We start from the raw sequence: 22,910 nt of genomic DNA, 5'->3' as shown, positions 1-22,910 counted from the left end.
ATTTATCTCTCAGTTTGATTTCTCCCTGTGGAATAATTTTCTCTTTGAAGACCTATCAGCTTACCGTTGATGACGGGCGTGAAGACAGCCATGCCCTTAAAGTTGGGATCACTCACTGTCTTGTCCAGTATAAGGCCTCCGAAACTTGGAAACACAAACACAGAGGGGATCAGAACAGTCACTGCCAGGGCTTCCCAGCCTGATGTCAGAACAAGAAACCATTCAGAGAAAAGGTAGTTCACTGTACAAAAAAGTTAGAAATTGTGCTAAATACAATTATGTATTAATGAACAGTTTAATAAAGTAATGAAAAGTGTGTGTGTATACCTGCTAATGGACATGGCTACTATAACAGGCTGCCACCCTGAGCGGAGAACCTCCCTGATCTGAGGGCTCTGTCGGGCCACCACCACCCACACTGGGATCAGAGCCAGGAAGACCAGACACACCAGGGGGGACAGGTACCATATATCTGTGGGACAGGAACAGACGCCTTCTCATATCCCACTTCTATTGATGGTCAGCAAGAAATTAAGATAAATAAAAAAATAGCTATACATTCAGAGAAGCCATGAATTATGCAATAATCAATATCAATAGTTAACATTTAACTACACAGTAATAGATAAGATACTGTATATGTGTAGTATGTCAAGTCATCAATATTTATGTTGAGTTAAAAAAAAAAAAAGGTGATGATCTGGGTTTAGGGTCAAGTTCTATCCTACGCCCGACTATAAAGTGTACATACAAGATAAAGATTTATAAATCACCCACATGAAGAAACACTTTCACAAATTAGAGCCTCCTACACATTTACACACACACACCCTGGAACAGATGAGGGAAAGGCCACGTACATAAAGCAGCTTGAAAAAAATTAAACAAAAGGAGGTAATGTGAATACCTACATAGCAACACTGCTATACTTCAGTGTACACACACACTCGCACACACACACACTTGCACCATGACGAGCAGTCTGAGAAAATAAACCTGACTTTTGCTGCCATCTTGTGTTCTGGTCAACAGCATGACAAACTCAAAAAAGGGACATTGTGCATTGGTCAAAATGTTCCTTCTCATTTGACTTAATACTAGGGCTGTCAATCGATTAAAATATTTAATCGCAATTAATCGCATGATTGTCCAAAGTTAATCGCGATAAATCATTTTTTATTTGTTCAAAATCATTTTTTATCTGTAAAAAATATTTAATACTATTTAAGTATTTAGTAGTATAGTATTTAATACTCTTATCAACATGGGAGTGGGCAAATAAGCTTGCTTTATGCAAATGTATCTATATATGTATTATTGGAAATCAATTGACAACACAAAACAATGACAAATATAGTCCAGAAACCCTCACAGGTACTGCATTTAGCATAAAAATATATGCTCAAATCATAACATGGTAAACTGCAGCCCAACAGGCAACAACAGCTGTCAGTGTGTCAGTGTGCTGACTTGACTATGACTTGCCCCAAACTGCATGTGATTATCATAAAGTGGGCATGTCTGTAAAGGGGAGACTCGTGGGTACCCATAGAACCCATTTACATTCACATATCTTGAGGTCAGATGTCAAGGGACCCCTTTCGAAAATGGCCATGCCAGTTTTTCCTCGCCAAAATTTAGTGTAAATGTAGAGCAATATTTAACCTCCTTCGTGACGGTAGTACCAATGGTTGGTACCAATGGATTCCTTAAGCTGTCTTGTTTCATATGATGCCAGTCTCTTCACTCTGGATTTAAAACTGAGCCCGCTACAACCTCCGATTAATACTTATAAAGAAATTAGCGGTGTTAAAATGAATTTGCTTTAACGCGTTATTATCGCTTTAACTTTGACAGCCCTACTTAATATCGATAATAAAGTCACATTCTAATATTTTTTTTATTACTACAAAACAAAGACATTCAATATTTCACTTATTAGGAGAGAATGTATGAATCCAGATGTGAGCGAAGATACCACAGCACTGAGCCATAAATCAGAGCTGAGGTTTATCTCATCTCCCTCATGACTCCATGTTACTGTGTTCTCCTCACCTTTATATTCATAGAGTGTGCTGCTGACCCCGGCCAGCAGGGACAGGGTGATCAGATCACCCAGACTGGCAGCGATGGGGGTGGCCACGTTGTCCGGGTTGATCCCCACCTTCCTGGAGCCGATGATCACTCCGATCATCACCAGGCCTACGGGGGGGGGGAGGAGTCGAGAGTGAAGACAGAAAGACAGAAAGAGGAGAGTTAGTACAGGAACAGAAACAGAAAATAGGATGATGGAGAAAAAAGCAAAGTGGTCATCACTTTCAACCGAGGTGAACAAAAAGGCAAAATGTATAAATAAATAAATAAATTTAGTGTGCTCTGAGAGAGAGTTTTTATTAGTTGTTACAAGATCACTGACGAAAGCTTTCGACTGAAACATCGATACGTTTCCAAAGCGTCGACCGGCCTCACACAGTGACGGCTGGCTGGAAAAGAGAAACAACAATTTAAACGAGCTGCATTTTAGAGCTGAGCAAAATAAGAAATCTAAGGAAACTGACTCATAGAGAAATATTAAAAATTCCCCGCCGAGACATGACTCAAGCAATTACTTTAACACAACTAAGGGAAACTGAGTTCCCTCACTCATCAAGGCTGCTAAACACTAGAGCATTTATGATGAGGAGGATACATTAGGGATTATGCAGTGATCACATGAGGGGAATCACCTTTTCCCCTCATGTGATCACTGCATAATGTGAATGCATAATCTGGTATGTGTACCTGCTGCTAGATGAAAAACCTGTTGGGTCTGTATGCTGAACTGGACTGAGCGATGGTGTTTAACATTGTGAGTTAAAAAAAAAGCCATACTCTGGTTCAACATTTTGGAAAGTATATATTTGCTTTCTCGCTGAGAGTTAGATGAGAAGATTGATACCACATTTGTCTGTTAAATATGAAGCTGGAGCCGTGTGATTAATATTGTGTGTTTTATATTTTTTTTATGATCCTTGTTTTATGACCTTTTTATCTGTGTAAAGTGTCTTTGAGTTTTTAGAAAAGTGCTATATAAATAAAATATATTATTATTATTATTAAGGGACCCCTTTGAAAATGGCCATACCAGTTTTTCCTCGACAAGATTTTTACGTAATTTTGTAGCATTATTTAACCTCCTTTGTGACTAGCTAGTATGACGGGGGTTGGTACCAATGGATTCCTTAGGTTTTTTTAATTTAATATGATGCCAGTATCCTCACTCTAGCTCTACAACTGAGCCTGATATAACCTAAAATACAAGTTAAGATGCAAAACGATGAAAGCATCCCAGGTTACTTACCTAAGGAAAGAGCAGCGACAAAGGCGGTGGTGATGCTGCTAGCACAGAGAACGGCTGCCTGGTCCAGTTCAACCCCCCCTCTAGAAAACGACCCTAAACACACAGCTGCCACTGCTGCGAGGAAGCCCACCACCGTCGCCTGAACCTGCACAAAATGAAGAAACGGGACGTTATCATAAGATTCAACAAGAGTACAACAATAATAATAATGTGGCGGTACAGTGCGGTGACATTTACATACAGTAGGGCTGCAACTAACACTTTATTTTCATTACTGATTAATCTGCTGATTATCTGCTTGATTAAACAGTTCATCGTTTGACCACACGTATCTAAACAAAGTATCTCAATGGTTATTTGGATTCTTCTCTTTGCCTTAACTATTGAAAACAGTACAGTAGGCTATGTGAGTACACAGTAAGTATGTTACCTGTATCAGTGCCAGGTTGCTGCACACCATGGTCCATTGTTTAGCAGGGTCGTCCATTTGGCCTGTGTTGGCCTAAAAACAAGGAGATGCCTTACAGTCATTTTAATGAGAATGTGTGTGGGGGGGGAAGCCATTTCAATCATTCAAGTTATATATATTTATCAAAATTGAGTGTTGGTGTGGAATATTATAGCTCATTGACTCAAAAAGTCATCCAAAGGGGCAGATAAGCAGCCAGTAGATCCAAATTGGGAGTTAAGAGTTGACTTTTTAAGGGGGTTGGGTAACGCTTCAGATAACAGCCCACAAATTGTAATGCAATTATTTTGTACCAGCCTAGTCGCACAGAAGTTCGTGAAATAGTCACGAAATTTAATGTATTGATTCGTTTACAAAAATACGAATTTCACATTTTTTTTCGTGATTGTCAGCACGAAATCAATTCATATGTGATCCACGTAATAGTGAACCGGAAAGTATAGAGAGCGGCGAACATAGGGAGGAGGTCCAGGTGGATGGCTGGGTCAAGAAACACAGGACTTTTGCAGTAAACAACTGCAAGATTATGTGCCATCTGCACAGAACCAAGTGCTAAAACAAGACCGCAATATCATTCTGAATAATTTAACATGTTGCATTATCATGGCTAATGGTACTTCAAGAAACCATTTAAGAGTTGAAAGCAGGTTACTCCACTCTACTTGTAGCAATATAACGTACATATACTGTATAACCAATATATCTGGTGGTTCTCAGTCAGAGCTGAAAAACAAGCAAACCCTATTGGTATTAAATTATACATTTCTACCTTATACTGCTGAATCAGCATGATGAATTATATGTCCGTTGGTAAAATTAAGTCTTAGGGAGTAGTTACAGTGTTATCTTAAAGTAGCAGTAGGCAGTATATATTTGGCATCATTGGGCAACAATTCCATAATAACCTTTCAGCATATTGTAATTCAAGTGTTCTGAGAGAAAACTAAACTTCTGCACCTCCTCATGGCTCTGTTTTCAGGCTTTAGAAAATCTATGACCAATCACAGGTCATTTCATAGAGAGCGTTCCTTTTGGCTGTTTATTCTACGGAGGCAGCTGTACTCGCAAACTCTGATCAAACAGTCAAACTAGGCAGCGCTGATCAAATATGAATCAATATTCTGTTACTGTAATGCCTATTCGTCGAGTAAAATGTTTTCAGAAACAGCTTGTAGTGTACTGTTTAGCTGTAAAATGACAGAGTTTGCTCGGGCTGGTGGGCGGTGCTTGGTATTTCCTCAACTGATCTCAACATGGCGGCCGGGTCACCAACTTTCTCATCAGGATATAGCGACCATTTTATAAAAACAACTTTTTTTAATCATATTTGCTCCCATTCTACCTACTGCTGCTTTAAATAATAACACATACTGTATATAAGGCTTGAAGAAAGTTGTCAAGTTATTAATCGAAAGTGAGTTTGCGTGAGGACCTAAAGTACTTAGCGTCTTACAGCGGTGGAGAGGCGAGCAGCCAGGGTCATCTCCAGGTTTCCTTTAAGTCCAACCAGCGCAGGCACCAGGATGAACACCTCTGTTATCACCTTGAACACCTTCCAGTGCTGGAACAAACACACACATCGGAAATTAAATATTGCATAAACACTTACAAAGCATTGCAAACAAATACAAATTCTCTAAAAATAAATAATCCCCACCCCCACGGATGGACCCTCTGAACGTTGTCCGTTACTGATGCGGTTAAACAAGCACGTCACATATTCTAGGCTAACCCAGTAGCCTACTTTTTCTGTTTCCACATCTCTGAGCATCGTCTGACGCCATACTGCAGAGGTTCAGTGGGTTTAGAAGATGCACAGTTCACAGAGTCTGCCTCATATTTTCTCACTACAACTCCGGTTGGCAGGTCCAAGACAGTTTAGATCTTTAAATAGATGCACATATAAAAGAACAGCCACAGCTGCCAAGACCAGAGGGATGTGGAGCAGAGGCAGGGAGGGGAGGGGAATTAAAGATGAGAGGAGGAACTGACAGAGCAGGCCGGAAATAGAGGAAGGAAAAAGCGAAAAGAAAAGGAAAAAGTGTCAGATAAGAAGTTTTGTTATTAAAACTTTTCTCGGGGGAAAAACATGTCCCAGAATCACAAATATGATCAGTGATTCAGTCAAACTTAAATGGGTATAATGATTAAGTTTAAGGGGGCTAAAGAAGGCCATGATGCAGGACAGAGGGAGGAATAAGAGAATAGTGAACGTTGAGGTGTGCTTTTTGTGTGCTCGTGTGTGTGTGTCTATGTATACACGTTGCTCTCAGGTTCTGGCTGCCATGTCGGGAGGCTATCTTGGGACATGGCCTGCTTCTGCCAGAATACTGCTGCTGCTGCTGCTGCTGCTGCTGCTGCTGCTGCTGCTGCTGTGATGGGCAAGAAGCCAAGATAACTAAAAACCATGGTACTCTAGATTTCTCAGGAGAAAAAAAAATATATATAATATTTTTGCTGTTATTGTAATTATATTTACTGATATTAAAGGGACTGTATCTACGTTTTTACAGGTACTATAAACGTGTTTTAATTTTTTTTTTCAGCCTGTAGACTGCTTTCAATGTGAAAAACCCGGGCCCGTTTTTCTGGGAAAATCCAACGGCTGTGACGTCACACGCTCCCGAGACTCTTTACTCTCTTCAGCTCCACTTACAGGGCTAACAGTGTGCAACCGTAGCTAACGTTCGGTTAGAAGTGGAGTCCGCTAACGCCAACAAACGACCAGCCCCAAAATCACAACTCAAGACTCCCGATGGGCCAAAAATAGTGTTGTGGGAGAATAGCAGAGCCAGTGCGAAGAGTGTGTGTGTGCACGTGGGAAGTGAGTGGTGAAGCAAGAGAGAGAGAGCAGCGGCGGCGAGTGTGTGAGAAAACGAGCGAGTGGCGGAGCAGAAGAGAGTTAGTTCAGCTTTGAGAATATCAAGGGAATGTACGTGATATTGTGGTTTTAACTGGCTAATGTTGCTAACGTTAATCAACATGATGCCTGTCAATCACATTCAGTCTCCTGCGTGTCACCTCACTGTTTTGACCGATGCTCGCTCGCGTCTAACGTTACGTAGTGCGAGCACAAGCAACAGGACGGTAACTGTTGTTGACTTTAACGGCAACAGGTGTCGCTGTTAACAAGCAATTTCTGATTCCTACAGAGGGTCCCTTCAATACTTATCATCATGTGCACTTAGTTATGTTCAGAACAGTTCAAGCAAAATATGAGGCTATCACTAATGGAAGAAATGTTGGCTTTCTTTGACTGCATTTCTCTGTAATACAGAATACTTTGATTCTAAGATATCAAAGTTTCTACTCCCTCTCTCTCTCTGGCCTCCGTTCTTTCATCTTCCTACCATTTATTAAATTAACTGTCCGCTTTTATCCCGAGGCTCTCCGCTCCCTCCCCACAGCTAAATCTGATTTGGAGAGCTCAGAAAGGTGGACGGTACACAAGGTTCTTGCTGAACAGCGAGCAGCCCCGTCAGTTGTGAAGCAGGACTGTTAAAACTACTGTGCATGCAGAAGCTGCTTCCATCCAGCTGCATCGATCCATCCACTTATCTGTCTGTTTGTAAGGAAACACTGCCCTCCATCTTCCCTCCACCTGTGCATTTATTCCAAAATGATTCCGTCCACCAATTTAATCAACTATTTTTAGGGCCCGAGCGCCGACAACATCGGTCCAAGGAGACAGCTGATCCGGTAGCAAGCAGCTAACGTTGCTAACGTTGCCTGTTCAAGGTGGGAATGTATCTCACGATGCCGGCGTGCTATAACACACCGGGGCAGCATTATGTTGCCGTTGTCTCGTTCAGTGTGAAAACGCAAAACCGCCGTAACGGCGCATCTTTTTTACGACAGTATTGTGGAATATCTGAGTGAAAGGGGCTAATGGCAACAGTGCTGACAAAGCTAACAGTGTTTACCTTGGGGGGTGGGGGAACCTGAGGATAGGGCGCTACACTTCCACAATGACGCCGTCGGTCGGGATGGTGTTATCAGCTGTAACCGCTCTATGAGCGCAGAGCAATTAACGACCCTAACCTTAAGCAAGTATTTTAGTTGCTTAGCCCTAACAATGCCTTAGCCGTGGCAAATTTGCCATAACCATAATCTTTCCTTAACTTTAACATACTGTATTTGCCACGTGCAGATATTGTAGAAAGCAAGCTTTACAAAAACGTTTGCATTGGAGAAAAAAAAAAGTCACTGAACTAGTCTGGGGTTTTGCATAATCATCCAAGATCTACGTTTTTGTCTGATTTGAGGTGATGAAGTTTGTGACAGCATTTAACATTGAAAACTCTGACATCTTTTGTTTAATGAAAAAAAAAGGATTTCGTAGAAAACTAGTCCGTAGTTGTAGTAGGGCCGTCGAAAAGTTAATGCGACAGTAACGCGTTAACGCAAAATAGTTTTAGCGCCACTAATTTCTTTAACGCATTAACACAACTTGCGATTTTTAGGCTGCAGCGGGCTCAGTTTTGAAGCTAAAGTGAAGATACTGGCATCATATGAGACTAGAAAATCTAAAGAATCCATTGGTACCAACCATATCAGAACTTGCCGAGAAGGAGGCTAAATAACGCTCCAAACTTATGCTACATTTTGGCGAGGAAAAACTGGCTTGGACATTTTCAAAGGGGTCCCTTGATCTCTGACCTCAAGATATGAGAATGAAAATGTAGTCTATGGGTACCCACGAGGGTTTCTGGACAATATCTGTCATTGTTTTGGGTTGTTAACTGATTTCTAATAATAAATATATACATACATTTGAATAAACTAAGCATATTTTCCCACTCTAAAACTTTCTAAACTTTATCCCATGTTAATAAGAGTATTAAATACTTGACAAATCTCCCTTTAAGGTACATTTTGAACAGATAAAAAATGTGTGATTAATCCCGATTAAATATTTTAATCGATTGACAGCCCTACACTGAAAGTAATCTGGGATTGCATTTAACATTTGAAAACTCCGGCTTACTTTTGTTTAATGAAAAAAATGGATTTCGTAGAAAACTAGTTTGTATTTGTAGGTATCAGGTATGAAAAAAAATATTGTTTTGGATACTCGGTTACTGTATTAGCACTAGCATCGACATTTCAGATGGTACCCAACTCTATTCATCCATTTATCAATCAAGCTCTCAAAAAGAATTCCACAAATGCTTTTTCTTAGATTTTCATACTTGTATAAGGTCCATAACAATACCGGCGGAGACCAGTCCGAGCCCCGACACCAGGTACGGCACTATAACCTGGGCGGCGATGAGCCAGGAGCTCTCTGGTAGGAAACCATGTTCTGATCGAGTCAACTTCCACGTCACGCCACGTAACTTCTTGCCCTGGTAGCGTAGCTCCAGCTCCAGACGAGTCACCACCATGTTGAACAAGGGGGTTACTTCAGCACTTCAGTTCAACGTATAGTTATCCCATGATGAGTGTAACTGCAATCCAAGCGTGAATGGTTCTGATGTGTCCAAATAAACTTGGTTTGATTTTCACCTGTCCTACGAAGTGAGCAGGGCGAGTGCTGAAGAGGAAACCAATCAATGCTGTTGTCCTTGATGTTTAAAAAAGGGCACGGGCAAAATGTTTGAAGAACAGAGACACAGGATTTGTGAACGCACGGTTGATACACTCTCGAAGGATTACGAGGAAATGACTTTTCTTCAATCTTTCTCGACAATGAACGAGTAAAACGACCGGCCTTTTACCTTTGAGCAAAATTTAAAAAAAAGGTCATCAGCTACTGCCGTGTCTTCAGATGTTCAGATGTTCAGAAGTGAAAATCAAGTGAGACAAGTTAAGAGACTGTCACTTCCATTTGTTCCGATTGATTATCTGTTTTCCCAGACGAAATCAAAGCTAAAGGCTTTATCACCAACGTGAGGGCAATGGAGCGTGCCATCTTTGGCCCAGTGGTGAGTCAGCAGTGATGAGGTATCCATTTGTCACCCCCACTAGGGAACACAGTCATTAACACCACTTCTTACTCATTGGTCACAACGTGACGAATATTGTGATCGTACGAGCTCAGATGCTCCACATCTGCAGTCAAAGTCTGTTTGTCTTCTTAAGTAAAGGTTAGTAAGATGGCTTTGACATCCACGCAGGTTAGAGGGAATGAACCTGACAATGGAGAGTTCAGATTTCAAAGTAGTAGTGGTTGAGTCCGTTTTCTCTGATCTACTCCAGAATCCATTTGATGTAGTTCAAAGTCTTTTTTAATGGAGTTTTAGTGTTTGTTGGATCTGGTCCTCTGTCCATTTGATCCAGTCTGAAATCCGCTTGACCTCCAGTGTAAAAGGCACAGCTGTGTCCAGAAAACGATAGATCACAGCTGAATGATTGACAGCGGTAAGAAGATGAAGAATAGTCCAAAAGGTCTCAAGAGTTACAAAGCAGCAGGATTCCTTTATATCCTCCTCTGTTTTGGCAGGCTCACAACGAGGGTGAAGTGGAAAACAAAAAGAGCTTCGTGATTGTCAATAAGATTTTCAAGAGGTCCACTGACAAGATGCAGCAGCCGGCTTCTGGCAGGCTGGAGTGCTCCTTTCCTCCTGTCAGCGTCAGGGTAGTCCTGCTCCCTCCGCTCTGCTCTGCTGTGACGTAGCAGAGAAAGAGGAAGGGCCGTCTGCGCTGCTGCCCGACATGCAAACTCATGAGGGAAACAGCCGGCTCACCGCTTCCCCCCTCCCTCTATTTCTTGCTGCGTGTCTGCCTCTCATCCTACCTCGCTCTTTCCATGTGACATCCCTCTTTTCTACGTCGGCCGGTCTCGCTGCGTTACTCCCTCTCTCATCCTCTCTCTCTCCACATCGTGACTCATTCTTTCTCTCAGTCCGTTCATCTCAAGCTCGGGTCCACCTGCTATATTTGCATGTTTTGCACTGTGATCCTGTCACAGGCCCCGGTACTGTATCTCCTTGTTTTGTAACACAACATGTAAGACCAAACAAACTTGTACTGTACTGTTTGAATAAAACATCGCCCTGCTTTTGAGGATCTTCCCTGGGCTGGAAGATTTCACAGCACTTTGTAGGTCACCAGAATCTACAAAATCACTTTAAATACTTGACAAAATCCCCTTTAAGGTACATTTTAACAGATTAAAAAAATGGACAATCATGCAATTAATCGCAATTAAATATTTGAATCAATTGACAGCCCTAATATCAAGTCATTAATTTGATTCCAATTTCACTATCTTTATGAAAGTGAAATTGCTTTTTAATTGATTTTACTTTTTTCCTTCACTCATGACGCACCAGGAATCAAACTCCGTCACTAGACTGTTAGGGGTGAAACATTTGACTAATTTATTTCTGTAAACTATCAATATGGTATAGTTTCCATTTGAAAAAGAATATTTACTTCAAATAACGTTTGTGTTTATCAAATCAATGCATGGAGATGAAGAGGAAGTTGTATTATAGTAAACTATTTAACCATAAAAATTATACTTCACAATGTATCTTGTCAGCTTCAAATATGGTACAAATATCCTACTTTTTCTTTCTCAGAATATCCAAGGTAGTCCAGCAATTTGGTATTGCACTTTCACAAAGTCTGGGGACTCACAGGAGACAGGTTAAAACAAGATTCGGTCAAAATCGAGTACATGGCTGGACCGTGTATGGTCAGTCTGTGAATTTGTGGCCAAATTGTTACACATATAGTCAGTGGTCATGTCTACAATGTTAAATCCAGTAATGGTACATGCCCACAGCCTACGTCCTTTCCACACTTCCCATTCACTGTGTAAGCAACCGTGCTGTACACTTTTCCAATTTCATGCGTTTCAAATTTGTATCAAATGGTGTGTTTAATTTGATAACAATGCAATAAATCATGAATTGGAAAAGCTAGCAGGTAATACCAGCTGGGTCTAATTGCTACACAGAACTTTCACATCCAGCCTTTAAACTGCAGAAAGAGCGCCAGTGTTCATGTGAGACTGATATTAGCAGTTAATCTTCATATTGGCTGTTTATTCCATACAAGCAACCACACCATCTGATTGGATACAAGAAGAGCCGTATGTCATCAGCATGGATGCACCGTTGAACGGTCGTATCTAGAAGGCAGCCCGCAAATTTCAGAAACTGATCTGAAATCTGCAAAAAACTCTCGCGCGACTCGCTGAACGACAAACTATCCTAACCTTAACTATTGGAGGTCAATGGCAAACCATAACCAATCAAGGTCAATGCCTAACCTTAACTATTAGAGATCAATGTCTAACCTTAACTATTGGAGGTCAATGCCAAACCTTACCCACTCAAGGTCAATGCCTAACCTTAACCATTGGAGGTCCATGCCTAACTTTAACCATTGGAGGTCAATGCCTAACCTTAACTATTCAAGGTCAATGCCTAACCTTAACTATTCAAGGTCAATGCCTAACCTTAACCACTGGAGGTCAATGCCTAACCTTAACCACTCAAGGTCGATGTCTAACCTTAACCATTGGAGGTCAATGCCTAACTTTAACCATTGGAGGTCAATGCATAACCTTAACTATTCAAGGTCAATGCCTAACCTTAACTATTCAAGGTCAATGCCTAACCTTAACCATTGGAGGTCAATGCATAACCTTAACCATTGGAGGTCAATGCCTAACCTTAACCATTGGAGGTCAATACCTAACCTTAACCATTGGAGGTCAATGCCTAACCTTAACCATTGGAGGTCAATGCCTAACCTTAACTATTAGAGATCAATGTCGAACCTTAGCTATTGGAGGTCAATGCCTAACCTTAACCACTCAAGGTCAATGTCTAACCTTAACCACTCAAGGTCAATGCCTAACCTTAACCATTAGAGGTCAATACCTAACCTTAACCATTGGAGATCAATGCCTAACCTTAACCATTGGAGGTCAATGCTTAACTTTAACCATTGGAGATCAATGCCTAACCTTAACCATTGGAGGTTAATGCCTAACCTTAACCATTGGAGGTCAATACCTAACCTTAACCATTGGAAGTCAATGCCTAACCTTAACCATTGGAGGTCAATACCTAACCTTAACCATTGGAAGTCAATGCCTAACCTTAACCATTGGAGGTCAATCCTAACTTTAACCATTGGAGATCAATGCCTAACCTTAACCATTGGAGGTCAATGCCTAACCTTAACCATTGGAGGCCAATGCCTAACCTTAACCATTGGAGGTCAATACCTAACCTTAACCATTGGAGGTCAATGCCTAACTTTAACCATTGGAGATCAATGCCTAACCTTAACCATTGGCGGTCAATGCCTAACCTTAACCATTGTAGGTCAATGCCTAACCTTAACTATTGGAAGTCAATGCCTAACCTTAACCATTGGAGATCAATGCCTAACCTTAACAATCTCGCAAGAGTTTCCCCAGTTTGTGGGCTCCCTTCTAGCCACTACCCCGTTGAACTGCACAAACTGTGTTTTTTTGTCTCTCTTTCACCGACAAAGCCTTCTCCTTTATCACTTGTATGCAATAAATTAAACATAATAAACATAGTCTTTGGCCCTCCCACAGTCTTGGTCTGTGTTGTAACAGATTGGCTTAAAAAAAAATTGTCACAACATTTACAGCATAGAACGCCCCGGCTTCTGGGAGACTGACAAAGTATGGACACAACACATTCATAAATCTACCACTAAACCCCATTTTACAGAAGACATCAAGGGTGCAACATTTTGCTTCTTATGATGATGATCAACATTCCAATGGTGATTTCGGGCTGCAGTGTCCATTTCAAGTAATGTTATGGAGGCGTCAGAAATCCATTTGCATAACTGTGTGATGCAGCCCAAGCTTAGCAAAGCTGAATGAGCCATAACTTGGAAAGCAATGGCGTAGGGTGTAGGATGTAACGTGGGGTATAAGTTGAAGCTATGACAACAGGAAGTGGCTATTTAGACAAGATCCACATCCATCCCAGGCTACAGGAACAATCCTAATTGCTGATAGCGAAGTGCTCTTGTCTTTATCTCCTCTCCATTCAGATATGCTACTCTACATGTCCTTCTACGTCCCCTGTGCTTTGAGACACAGCACTCATGACTAATTGTCTTCCATCAGACACAGGACGGTAACAGATACTGTAGAGGACGGGTGGAAGAAATACTGATGAGCAATAGATGGAGCAAAGAGAATAAGTCACGTCAGGATGGATGTGTGTCTGTCAGCGGAGGACAGAAAGAGGTACCATCTAATCATAAAGCACACAGCAGTGTGTCTGATTTCCCTCAGCCCAGCCTCCCTACAGACCAATACCAGGGACGCCTGGTACAGAATAAAGACACAACGGGACCACACACAAATAGAGAGGGCTGTCTGGTGGCACAGAACAGAGAACCTTTTGATAGCTTTAACAGTAGCTGAACTACGGTGTTTTTCTAAATGTGCAACTTGAAAAGATATTATCCAAATACTGTATATGACCTGATACAAATGATCCTGCCTGGTATTGTGATTGAATGAATTTCTCAAATCACACTCAGACCACAATGCCTTATTTACCTTTATAGTAGGGCTGTAAAAGTTAACGCGATAATAACGCGTTAACGCAAATGCATTTAAACGCCACTAATTTCTTTAATGCATTTTACGTCGTGTTGTTAATTGATTTCAAATAATAAATATATACATATATTTGCATAAAGCAAGCATATTTGCCCACTCCCATGTTGATAAGAGTATTAAATACTTGACAAATCTCCCTTTAAGGTACATTTTGAACTGATAAAAACTGTGTGATTACTTTGAGATTAATCACGATTAACTATGGACAATCATGTGATTAATCGCTATTAAATATTTTAATTGATTGATCTATTATTATCCATCTATACAATCCATCTATCCATCTTACTGTTCGTTTCCCAGCAACACGGAAGCGCTCATAACCAATCTCTCCATACTTGAAGTGGGAATGTGTCCCGACATCTGCTGCTTGTGACCAACTTGTGCCTGCATTTTAGCAAATATTTGATCAATTTTACAAACTAACGTATAGCATTAAGGACGGCAATGCGCTGGGATCAGATAGTCAAGCGAAATAGTTAATACTATATATATTTATATATATATATAAATGAAACAGTGGCTGTGCATACTTCACATATACAGTATTACACTGCACAGAAGGCTCATTTCATGTCTGCATGAGGTTCAATAAATTGGGAATAAATACAATCACTCCAGTTTTCCATGATTAATGGACTTGCATTCATACCACTCGAAGCGCTCTGAATGAACTCATCAGTAAGGCCAGCTCTGTTCTGGGAAACACCTTGGAGCCATTAGAGGTGGTGGAGAAGAGTATGATGCACAAACTGTTGTGCGTCATAGAAAAACACCATCACATCCTCTTAACGACCTCCTGGTCAAACAGCAAAGCACTTTACGTAAAAGACTGATCCAGCTCCGCTGTGACGAGGACCGCTACAGGAAGTCCTTCCTACTTGCTCTCATCTCACTGTACAACCAGTCCCCTCTGGTGAAGCTCTACCTATCTATCTATCTTTATCTTATATTTTTGATGTTTTTGAATCAGTTTCACATCACATCGTTGTACTGATGAGTTAACCATCAGTGTTTTTGAAAATTGTCATGATAACATCAAGCTACTGCTACGAAACCGATCAGGACAGAGACCTTTGACTTGTGTTTAGCCAACGATGAAGACAGGTAATCAAGGATGAGACAATAGCAGAAATTGAATGGGCCAAAAAATGGGCACATAATGTCAATAAACTAGTAACTTATTAATGGCAGTTAAATGCAACACCCTAAAAGCATCATTACTGGTTGAGAATGAATTATAACAGCTTTGACACACAAGTTATTGAAGAATGTAACAAATATCTACATATCAAACTGTCACTATTCGGGTGTGTTGCAGACACTGTGAGTTCACTATCTCAAAACCATCCTCGTGCACTCACCTGTACACCGTTCAGCACCATGCCGGCCATCACCATGCCCATCCCAGCCAGCAGGTATGGGAAAACCACCTGAAGACAGATAGCAATGGACGACTCCTCCTCCACTTTGGGAACGGACACTTTCGGCTTCTCCGCCGGCTTTTTAGGAGGCTGGAGCACCGGGGGTAAGATGAGGTCATCTTGGCCGTCTATGGTGCCTCCCAGGAGGGCACTCGGACTCTCACCCGGGCTCTTCCCCTTTGAGCGGGACTTTTTGCTCTTTTTCCTCTGGCGGGTCTGTTGTGGTGGTTTATCCTCGCCGGGCATGATGGCGGTGATGGCTGTGACGAGTGGGGCGGTGTTGGCTTAATCTGGGGATACAGAATAAAATGGGATATTTGGTGGGTCATGTGTTGTATTGAGCCTATAAACTGACAAATAGCAGTAAAAGGTTATCTTACCAGTCAAAAACATGAATAAATAGTAGGGCTGTTAATCAATTAAAATATGTAATCGTGATTAATCACATGATTGTCCATAGTTAATCACGATTAATCGCCAATTAATCACACAATTTTGATTTGTTCAAAATGTACCTTAAAGGGAGATTTGACAAGTATTTAATACTTTTATCAACATGGCAGTGGGCAAATATGCTGCTTTATGCAAATGTATGTATTTATTACTGGAAATCAATTAACAACACAATACAATGACAAATATTGTCCAGAAACTCTCACAGGTACTGAGTTTAGCATAAAAAATATGCTCAAATCATAACATGTCAAACTGCAGCCCAACAGGCAACAACAGCTGTCAGTGTGTCAGTGTGCTGACTTGACTATGACTTGCCTCCAAAACGGCATGTGATTATTATAAAGTGGGCATGTCTGTAAAGGGGAGACTCGTGGGTACCCATAGAACCCATTCACATTTACATATCTTGAGGTCAGAGGTCAAGGGACCCCTTTGAAAGTGGCTATGCCAGTTTTTCTTTGCCAAAATTTACTGTAAATTTGTAGCATTATTTAACCTCCTTTGTGAGTAGATGGCATGGTTGGTACCAATGGATTCCTTAGGTTTTCTAGTTTCCAATTAGTGGCGTTAAAACGAATTTGCATTAACGTGTTCTTATCATGTTAACTTTGAAATAGTAAAGTAAAGTCAGTTATACAGTTAAAATGGAGTGTAAAAAGAAATACAAAACATTGTAGTTTTCCTTTAACCTCCAATGAGTTGGTAAAAAATCAATTTTTATTATTTCCTTTACTTACAATCAGTTGATCAACTACATAAAAACCTATTTTACTCTTATATTTAGCTACCTAATTGCAGCTTAGGAAGCTAGCATTAGCCTTCCATAAAAAAACCCTTTAGCTACTGTTACAAGAGTTTATACAGTGAAGCTTCAGCAGTGCACTGTATATGAATGATTAACATTACATTACATTGTTGTTTGATGATGAAAGTCAGCTAGGTAGCTGGTTGAAAGGGCTGGTGCTCAGTGTTTAGCTACATGCTTCACTGCACATCCTGTATGAGTATGTGACAAATAAAACTCTTGAATCTTGAATTATGTGTTTTTAGCAAAGCTAGCTAGCCACAAACTCCTCACAACTGCTCAGACGTTTAACATACACACAGTGTTGTGTACAAATAGGAAAACTAAGGATTAATTGACTGGAGATTTAGGGAAAAGTATAACATTATTACTATTTAGATTCCATGTTAATTATTTACCTGCATTATTTAATGTTTTATTCAGTTTCATTTTCAACTGTCTGAAAGCCTTTTACTGCATTTTGTCAGTTGCAGGTCTCCATACATGAGAGGTCAAATGTACAGTAGCTTCAAATGAAAGCTTAGAAAGATTTGCCTATAAGTCTCCCCAGCACACAACCCAAAAGTAAACCATTCACATCAATCACATTTTCAAATAATGCGACCATTTATCATTCTTCTTTTCCATTTATTAGTCTGGTAACTTATGGAGGACCGGACCTGCCAAAACAAAAAAATATAAGAATAAATAAATAAATGACTCAAAATAAATAAATGTCATTAAATGTAGCAAAAATATTAAAAAATAAATGAAGCCATTCATTTTTATGATTAAATGTGACATAAATTGATATATCTGTTTTAATTTGCATCTCTATTCATCTATCTTTGTATTAATTCCCTTATTTATTTACTCTTCTGTTTTATTTTTTAAATAAATAAGATAATTAATACAAAGATAGATAAATAAAGAAGTCAGTTAAAACATAAATATCAATTAACATCACATTTTTATCAATTAATTAATATTTTGCTACATTTAATGACATATTTATTCATTTATTCATTTTAGTAATTTATTTATTTATGTATTTATTTTGGCAGGTTCCGTCCTCCATAGTAACTGTCCAACATACAGTAGGAGATCTATTCTTTTCTGTATTTCCATAAAAAAAAATCCAGTGGTGTCACTGGTTCTCATACAATATAGGCTACAGTTATGTGCCGTCACCTTTCCCACAGGTAGATCTAATTATCCTGTTGTCTACATTACTGCTTCATTAAATTACACTATTTTACAATTGCTTTGACTCAGTTTTCACAAAACTCTTAAAGGTCCCATATTGTAAAAAGTGAGATTTTCATGTCCTTTATATTATAAAGCAGGTTTAAGTGATATATAAATACTGTGAAAATATCAAAACACTCAATCCATGGAGAAATACACACAGCCTGTATTCAGAAACTGTGCGTTTGAAACAAGCCGTTAGGATTTCTGTCCATTTGTGATGTCACAAATATACAATATTTAGACCATTACACGGTTTTAAACATAAACATACTAAATGTGTCCCAGTTTATTTCCTGTTGCAGTGTATGTTAATGACATCAGCCGACAGGATGTAAATATGGACCCAAGACGTTGCCTAGCAACGCAATTCCGTTGAAATGCGCTAAAACGGAGCGTTTCAGACAGAGGGTGAATACAGGTATATTCAGACAGACGGTATCAGAAAAATTATGTGTTTTTTTTAACATTAAAGCATGTAAACATGTTCTAGTAGAAACACAAAATACAAGCATGAACCTGAAAATGAGCATGATATGGGACCTTTAATGCAAAAATCCTTGCTAAATTATTTAATGCCATCCTTACATACAAAAATGCTCATTTACAAATACCACAACATTTTAGCAGTGATCAAATGCAAATTATTAGAAACACTGGGCCACCATCTGTGACTGTTTTGTGTTTAATAGCATTTCAAATGCAAGTTGCAAGAATGAACCGTTTAGTCTAATAAAGCTGATAATTACCTCATGCGATAGCTGCTTTTATCCTGCATGCGAAGGAAGGACTTCTGCACACTGAGTGTATACGAGGCTGTAAAACCTGTTAGATGACTGACAGCAGCCCATTCATCTGTTTACATGATGGGTGTGTTGATGAACCAGCAGATCCATCCGATCCACAGAGACTACATTAACGACAGGATGCTGCTTAAAACCACAAATATAGATATTTATACGCACAATATAGACAGCAGACTCCCGGAAATCCCGGTGAAATGTCCGACTAGATACTCATCAGAACAACAAAATCAACAATCCTCTGTTGACATGCACGCCTCCACTGCAGGCTGCCATGTCTACAGACCATAATGCCACTGCCTGCCCCCGGTAACCACGGTTACACCACTAGGCGCTTTCTGATTGGATGAACACTGAACTGTGCTGCCCCGCCCCCCGGTGGAGAAAGTGAGCAGCTGCAGAGATCTGAGAAATACTGGGAATGAATGTTAAATCAAGTATTGTGTTTTATTATGAAGTAGTGCAAGATATATGCACGTTTTTCACTGAATAATATAAACTCCAAGGGGTCCAAACTTTTTCATGTCAAGGACCCCCCAGACAGAACTGATCATATTAACTGTTAGATAGCTGAATTATGGATTGTGTGACAATCACAATGAGTGGGACTGAATCAGAACATGTGAAAAACAATCATGATGAATTATTTTGCTGGGGACCCCACCTCAATATATTGATATATTGATCGTCAGCACCCAGCAGCAGAGCTACGTCTCCACAATTTTGGACTGAAAGCGAGTACCGGACGCCAGTAAAACGTCTTGTAATTGTCATATATTCAATGTCTCTATCGAAATGGCCTGTGTTGAACAATACAATTACTATAAATGCTTACTATTTACTTACTTATTTATTTATTTTTTAAACTTTTTGCCCGGCCGCTTCCCAGAGGAGCATTAAGTGAGCGATGGACGTAAATGGAAGAAAAAATCCAGCACACAGATTTTGAGAGCAATCTCAAACCTTTTCATGACAAAGACCTCCAAAATAGATGTCTAATAGACCACAGAACATGGATATATAAGAGGCTGTGTCCTGTGCTTTTGTCATGCTACTAGCGCTACTAGCTACTGGCCGATAGCCGGTTGTTTGGGAACAGAGACGTTAATACATCCACCACGGTACAGGCTTACAGCATACAGCCCATGGGTGTATTATAAGATGATAAAAGTGATGAATTACAGCCAGTATATCCATTATTACAGCCGCTTACAGCTAGCAGGAAGCTGGCAGAAACAGATATGTCATTTAAGCGTCCAGGGCGGTGCAGTCCCGAGGGTCTGATGCATGTTCATTATGCCGAGGAAAACAAGGCAAAAGTGAGCATAGCTCACTTACCCCCCGCGCACTGCTTGACCCCTGATGAAGTAGGGCCAAAGGATTTGCCCTTCTGGAACTAATGGAATTATTTTGGGCACCCTGGACTTCTAACCCCCAAAAGGCACACCCCACTGTCAACCATCATACCAAATTTGAAGTTCCTAAGTTAAATAGTTTCTGAGTTCTGCTCTGGAAACAAAATTGAAGTGGAAAAAAATCACAGTTTTTGGCAAAAGTTTTAAAAATGTTGGGCATCCTGGACTTCTAACCCCCAAAAGGCACAATTACACCACACTGTCAACCATCATACCAAATTTGAAGTTCCTAAGTTAAATAGTTTCCGAGTTCTGCTCCGGAAACAAAAGTGTGACACGCGAACAGACGGCTGGAAGGACACGTGGACCGCTATATATCCCCGACTACGTTGTCGCGGGGGTATGATTACTCTGGATTCAGCTATTAGTTAATTTTACAACTTTTAGGACATAATGATTTAAATGAGGGCTATTCAAGTGTTCATACTGGGAAGTTGATTTACTTAAAAAAAAGAGATCCTCTGATTTACAAATGTCTTTTTATACATCCATGGCCACAGACTCATTGGCGTTTTCAGTCCAAAATGGCAGCAGCGCTACCGCAGCCATCTAGAGGCTGTTATCAAAAAAGCACCAGAGCTTTGCCTCTTTGCTTCTATACTCTTTGCCCCCCCCTCCCCCTAGTAGTCCACAGACCCCACTAGGGAAACCATTGTATGTATTACTGAAAGCAAAGTGAAATCAGCTGACTGGCCCACTTTTAAGTCTAAGACATCTATAATTAAAGCTGTCTACACTGCACAGCCATGGTTGCTGCTCTGTTACTGCAATTAAAAAAGAAAATCTGTGACAGGCATTGCTGACAATGAAGACACGAGCTCAGTCAACATACACTCATTAACTTAGAGTTGAAAGGAACATTACTGCTAGGCTTCCTTGGGCTACCGAAACTGAATTAAGACTATAATGCACAACAGTGGAGACAAGTTTCTGTATTTGTATCGTCCTTACCTTTGTCTCCAGGGCTTGTGAGGGTGAAGTACTCAGCTGAGGTGAACGCAAACTCCCAAGAATAACCGCGTGTACGCTTGCTATGCTGTGTGTAAGTGTTTGAGTGTAAATGGGTGTCTATATTAAGGCTGTGTGTATGTTCCGCTTTCCGTTTGCCCGTGCATTTTTGTACATATGTTTGTGCGTTAAGCGCACTGTGTGTGCGTGTGTGTGTGTGTGTGTGTGTGTGTGTGTGTAGTGTGTGAGCCAGTGCGCATGCTTCATGGGGCACCGTCTTGAATTTCATGGCATTGGCAGATAACGATATCCCCCTCCTGTCTCTTTCCATCTCTGGTGGACTGGTGACAGCAGCAGGCAGAGACAACACTTGCACGTCTTCATTCATGAAAGGAATGAATTTTATGACAGTACGCTTTTGTTATAGACCTTTTCTTTGGTCCAAGTTTACTTCCTGTCAGCTACAGCATTAACAAACATTGCAACAGGAAATGCAAAGGGGCCCATTTAGATTGTTTATGTGGTCTCATTTGAAAAGGTCTATAAGGAGTAGACAGGCTAACTGAAGTTGATGGTTGAAGTCAAACCTTGTTTGGATATTTTCTGTTGAGTCAACTAGTAACTGACTAACTTAATAAAAGTAGAATTTCAATATCTATTATCAAAAAATGTCTATTGGATTCATGGCATGTCTGATTTGTTGTCGTCCACTAACCGGCATGTGTAACACAGAACAGTGTGATGATCTTTGTAGAAGCTCACTGTTGCTTGCGATATGACACCACTCTGTGCACATGCTGTGACATTTCATGGTTATGTCACAGTGATGTTGTTTCTTTTGTGGTCTCTGTCTGGATACAATCCCCCACAGAGTGAGAATGTCTCCTTTTACTCCTACAGTGAAAACATATCAGATATCTAGCTGCTCTAACTGCTGGTTGTAACTCATAACTCAGCTAGTAATGTGTAATGTATTGTATAGCTATATTATGCCTCGCTATTCTTAAGACATTCAGTACAAAAGGACATTTTCCCTCTTGTTATGTAAGTAAGCAATAATAAGCAAGGTGTTCGGTCCATTCATTTCTATACCTTGGTGGATAGAGTGCTACAGGAATGAGTCCCAAAACCTGGAAATGAGTTAGCATTTTAGCATTTCCGGTTCCCTCGTCTCGAAGTCAATGGGTTTTCTGAATGGGTTTTTGGGTAGATGTCTGAAATAAGGTCTGTGGTTAACATAAGCTGAAACTATACTGTATATATATCACTGGAAAGCTGAGACTCTTGTGGATCCAATAAGTCCAATTGTATTCATGTGTGATGATGTTAGTAGTAACCCATAGTAGCCCTTTCATTGTATTGAGACCTTTTTTTTAAACTTGACCTCACTGTATAAAATGACCTCTGGTGACCTCTAGGATAATCACAGCCTCATGAAACTTCA

The 22,910-nt window shown here is 40.3% G+C and overlaps 1 protein-coding gene across 5 annotated transcripts in view; it reads right to left on the bottom strand.

Annotated features, from left to right (window-relative positions):
- The window catches only part of LOC119489481 (solute carrier family 41 member 1), a 33,049-nt gene extending 11,371 nt beyond the window's left edge, over positions 1-21,678 (bottom strand). Inside the window, exons 1-8 of one of the 5 annotated variants that reach the window (XM_037771966.1) lie at positions 21,470-21,678; positions 15,753-16,102; positions 5,263-5,370; positions 3,771-3,842; positions 3,341-3,485; positions 2,056-2,202; positions 328-472; positions 65-144 (exon numbers count right to left, since the gene is read on the bottom strand). In XM_037771966.1, the coding sequence (XP_037627894.1) occupies positions 65-144; positions 328-472; positions 2,056-2,202; positions 3,341-3,485; positions 3,771-3,842; positions 5,263-5,370; positions 15,753-16,058 (1,003 nt within the window). In that variant the 5' untranslated portion in view covers positions 16,059-16,102; positions 21,470-21,678. Of the gene's footprint in view, positions 1-64; positions 145-327; positions 473-2,055; positions 2,203-3,340; positions 3,486-3,770; positions 3,843-5,262; positions 5,371-9,001; positions 10,439-10,548; positions 10,570-15,752; positions 16,103-19,049; positions 19,381-21,469 lie in introns of those variants that run through there. The other 4 variants (XM_037771967.1, XM_037771968.1, XM_037771970.1 and 1 more) reach the window with 4 other exon arrangements.
- Between the last annotated feature and the right edge of the window lie 1,232 nt (positions 21,679-22,910).

This window comes from Sebastes umbrosus, chromosome 6 (assembly GCF_015220745.1).
Source record: "Sebastes umbrosus isolate fSebUmb1 chromosome 6, fSebUmb1.pri, whole genome shotgun sequence".
In the NCBI taxonomy this organism is placed as follows: Eukaryota; Metazoa; Chordata; class Actinopteri; order Perciformes; family Sebastidae; genus Sebastes; species Sebastes umbrosus.
Note: the sequence above shows the minus strand (reverse complement) of the source record. Positions and strands in the feature narration are given on the sequence as shown.